The sequence below is a fragment of the Arachis ipaensis genome, chromosome B05, assembly GCF_000816755.2.
Source record: "Arachis ipaensis cultivar K30076 chromosome B05, Araip1.1, whole genome shotgun sequence".
Taxonomy (NCBI): Eukaryota; Viridiplantae; Streptophyta; class Magnoliopsida; order Fabales; family Fabaceae; genus Arachis; species Arachis ipaensis.
Genome location: NC_029789.2, coordinates 394368 through 398814, shown reverse-complemented (window position 1 = coordinate 398814; position 4447 = coordinate 394368). Strand labels below are relative to the sequence as shown.

Below are 4447 nucleotides of genomic sequence, written 5' to 3'. Positions count from 1 at the left end.
TAGAATGAAAATAAAGTGATTAAGTGTAAATATGATTAAAAATAATTAAATACTATGTACAGTAAAAAATTAATATTATTGAAGAATAAAATTAAAATTTATTTCTATGTATCGTTTTTGTCCCCAACGTTTTAGTCCTATTTAAGTCTCTAACATTTTAAAATTGTCTCAATTTTGTCCCGCCATTAATTTTATTAACGGATCCCTAACGGCAGGACAACATTGATTCAATTTTAAAACGTTAGGAATGTAAATAGGACGATTGAAACGTTAGGAACAATTTTGGGACTTACCCCAAACGTTGGGGACAAAAACAATACTTTACTTTAATAATAATAATATGGTATGATAATGATATGAAGTTGGCCCGGTTACTTTATTCATGATAAAAAACAATAATTCTAATCATAATATGATATGATAAAATCATATAATTTTAACAAAATAAATATATGATGTACATACAAGTATAACTAATGTAAATAATAAAAAATTATCTTAATAATAACTAATTTACATATTTATTTTTTTTAATAAAGCCTATATATAGAGTTTTTTTTGTGATATTTAGCCTAGATTTGAGAGTCAACTCGTTTTCTTTAAATTTATTATTCTTCTTTTACTACTTCATAGAATGTATTCCTCGTTCTTCATCGAAGTTGATCTCTTTAAGGTACAATTTATAATATTGTATAGTATTTTTTATATACTCATTTTATTATATTATTCTTTTGATAATTTAATAATTGTTCTTGTTCCAACTTATTCTTTTCGTCTAATGTTCCAGTGCGATTGTCTTTTGCCGCAATCGTTTACAATGCATCACATCCATGAAATACCTCATCGAGTTGTATTCACTTATTCGGGTTCTAACTACATGGATGTAAGCATCCAAAGAAGAGGCAGTAAACTTTATTTTACTGAAGGATGACTCACATATTATGACCAATCTAATGGAATGTGGATAAAATTAGTTTTCTTAGGAGGAGCTCGATTTTTGATTGAGGAGTTGTTTCCACGGAGCTTTGTAGGCAAAGTTCAAGTTTCATCCCCTCCATGCTTTCTAGGTCTGACTGGAGATCTTCAAAGTGGAGCACATAATGAGATTGAATTCCCTCAATATAAGTTCAGTTTTGCTAAATTCGTGTCAAACTCGGATATGCAATTTCACGATTAGTAATATATTTAAATTTTCTTATTTTAAGCTTTTTGTTATTAAAATAATTTTATAATATATTGTGATTTTTTTTAGAAATTACCGGCCTTCTTTTGCATCAATGCAATGTCATTGAACGGAATAAGGGTAAGTTTAGTTTCTCAATGTGACAATTCTATACATTGCCGTATTGCATGGATAGTGGATGATGAAACTTATTTAATAAGAGGATGGTCTGAATTTGCACGAATTTTAAATGTCCAAACTTATGATGTTTCAGTTGGTTGTCGTTACGAGAATGACTCTAATTCTTCAAATATTATATATAACCTATAAAAAATATACTTTAAATTTAAACTCAAAATTCATTTGTTAAAATATTAGACATTTACCATCTTGATTAACCTATAAAAAGCATACTTTTGGTATTTCGAAAACTCAAACCCAAAACTTCTTGGTTATAATTATCATACGTATTTAATTTATAAAAAAAAATAATAAACACACATATTAATACACTAGTAAATTATAAATTGGATACCTAAAAAGTAGTTCATGAACAATATGAACAAGCAATGTCAAACATAAAGAATACCCTTACTGGGGATGTAAATTCAATGGTTATTTGGTATTTTAAGCAGGGCAAAATATCACATCTTATTATATGAATAGATACCTTCTACTGTAGAAATATAAAGGATTCCAACAACCAAAAAAGTTCATATTCACATTTTTTTTTTCTTTTGGTGATTGATAGAGTCTTGATTGGCCTAGAGAGATTAATATCCAAGACCAAATTCATATCTACTAAAGCTATTTACTACTCATAATAGATGATATTAGAGGAGAGTTGGATTCTATGTACAAAACTAACTAATCTTGGTGGCATGAGATTATTTTGCCTCCCCCTACTTCTAGATATTAGTTTTTTGGTCAGAAAGATCCCATAGTAACAGGCTCAGTCTTCTTCTAAGCTCTAAAATTCTGAATAGAAGCCAGCCATCGATCCATGTAGTTCATTCCAGCTGCATATCCAAACATTATCATTAGACAGTTTACAAACATTATCATTAATTGAAATGGCAGGTTTTAAATTGATAAATCAAGCTTGGACAAAGACAAGACAAAGATACAACAAACTCATTTTCCATGAACAAGAAACAGGTCAAGTGACATTGTTCTACTTACAATGTCTGATTGATATTTTAGTAAAGGCACCATCTACTGAGATTGGATTCTATTTCTTAGCAAGTTACTTCTATTGAATCACCAAAGAAAGTCATCAATTGCTTGACTGCACAGTTTATATGGTATAGAATTTGGAACATTAGATTAGATAGTAATGTTAAATTCAGTGCAAAATTTTTCTCAGCATTATAATTGCTTAGCTAAATGTGCCTGATTGTCATTAGAGAAAAGTCACAAACACAATAACAATAACAATGATAATTATGACATATACATTTCTTCATCAGAATCATCATCATCAAGGCTAAATCCAAACCATCAATTATAGATTGTTCTCAACCACATAATTTACAACGGAACTCATAAAACACCTCAACAAATAATCTCTGTCCTCAAAGAACCAGCATAATAAAAGGAGTCACAATCCAATAACAACTTTAACAGAGTAAACCACCAACAATTTAGCAGCCAAAAGATTGGATCACTAACAATTTAGCCCCAAAAGAACCAAAGAAATTAATGGTACTTAAAAGATGTTCTCTGTTCTATACATCCCCAAAAATGTTATCTCAATTTTGGGGCTAAATTGTCATCACCTCAATGTTTTTGGGACTAAAATGTTAAGCAGTGCAATGAACTTGAAAGAGAACAATACAATACAATACAATACAAGTTGAAATCAAATTATACAATTGAAGTAAATCTTACCAGATGAAAACTCATTTGGGAGGTCATTGATGACACTCAAAAGCTCATTATTGGAACCCTCAACCTCCTTGCATCCAGGTCTATAGCAAGGAACAAGCACAGCAAAACTATTATCGGATTCATCATCGAAGCTCTGAAAACTGGATCCATGAGGCTCCAACCACCCAATGGACCAATCAGAGTCATCAGATTCAGAGCCAGACAAGCACCCACCACCACCATCAGAAGGAACCAACACAACATCATCATCAATATCGTTAGCATGGTCATCATCATGATGATCCCTTATCCTTCTCTCTTCTCTGCTCTGCCATTTCCTCTTAACCTTGTTCCTGTGAGATGATGGAGCTACCTTTGTTCCCTTCACCAAAGGGAACTTCATCACAGCCTCTCTTTCCTTCATTGGAAAGCCCCATTCAGTGGATGATGATGATGAGCCACTGATGGAAACTGGCTCTTTCTCTTTCTTGCCACCCCATAACCACCATGACAAACGTGTCAAAGAGACAGCCATAAAGGGTTACACTTCACACAACTGAGTTGAAGAAGCTCTCTCTCTTTAGAATCCAATGAATTGTGAAAGAAACAAGTCAAAATTTTTGAGAGAGTGGACAGCCAGTGGTTCCTGCCTGTTGCAGTAACCACTCTAGATTAGGAAATGATTCAATTCAATTTCACCAACAAAAGAAAAAGAAAATCCAAATGAAAAAAATATAAAAAATGGGGCATTAATAAATATAAATAAATAAATTCAATCCATCAAAGCCATAAACTTAAAATAACTGATAAAAGCCAAAAGCTTTTTTTTTTAAAAGATACTACAAAAAAAAAAAGGCAATAACATGAATGCAACAGAAGCAGTAAATTCCTCAAGGTTTCCTCAAATATCAAACCCAATTCAACAAGTTGAAGAACTTATCATGAATTAACTGATCTATTGCCCAATTTGGAATGTCAACAAAAAAAAATACAGTATATTTTTTCCCTTTATTCAATGATTTTAATAAGCCAAATTCATCAAATTTCCAAACATAAGTCTCAAACACAAGCATCCCCAGAAATGCACAAAAAAGTTCATTATCCGTATTCCAAAAGAACAAATTTTTATCCTTTTTTATCAATCCCAAAGTACCAACATGTAAATAATTATCATCCCACAATCAACCCCAAAATCATACACACAATGACACATTCATAAATCACAATCATTCCACTGAATGCAAAATCCAGAAGAAGCCTAAATAGAACCCATTATATATTTAGCAAGTTAAGAACTTTGGAATAAAGACCTTCGCTTTGGGGTCAAAATCGGGAATTCACCCTCACTCAAGTAAGACCCAAGTGTCACCGCCTCACCGGAACATCCCAAATTCCTCGCCGGAAAAAAAAAAAGAA

General features: G+C 31.7%; 1 protein-coding gene across 4 annotated transcripts; it reads right to left on the bottom strand.

The window, feature by feature from the left end:
* Positions 1793 to 4447, bottom strand: LOC107642276. Of its 4 annotated transcripts, none has more exons than XR_002362237.1 (4): positions 4342 to 4447; positions 3053 to 3681; positions 2345 to 2450; positions 1793 to 2181 (listed from the first exon to the last, which is right to left on the bottom strand). XR_002362237.1 is itself a non-coding variant. In XM_021122720.1 (3 exons), the coding sequence occupies exons 2-3, from the start codon at positions 3564 to 3566 to the stop codon at positions 2126 to 2128; spliced, it is 570 nt and encodes a 189-aa protein (XP_020978379.1). In that variant the 5' UTR covers positions 3567 to 3681; positions 4342 to 4447; the 3' UTR covers positions 1793 to 2125. The 4 variants fall into 4 exon arrangements, 2 of the variants coding, with proteins under 2 accessions (XP_020978379.1, XP_020978380.1); XR_002362238.1 differs by having other exon boundaries at positions 2345 to 2414; XM_021122720.1 differs by lacking the exon at positions 2345 to 2450.

What these genes read in the sequence shown, in the direction of transcription:
- LOC107642276 (XM_021122720.1), bottom strand. Translation starts at nt 3,566, where the DNA reads ATGGCTGTCTCTTTGACACGTTTGTCATGGTGGTTATGGGGTGGCAAG. An exon ending in CCCAAATGAGTTTTCATCTG is followed by an intron (nt 2,182 to 3,052) that starts GTAAGATTTACT and finishes TTGGATATGCAG; the next exon opens with CTGGAATGAACTACATGGAT.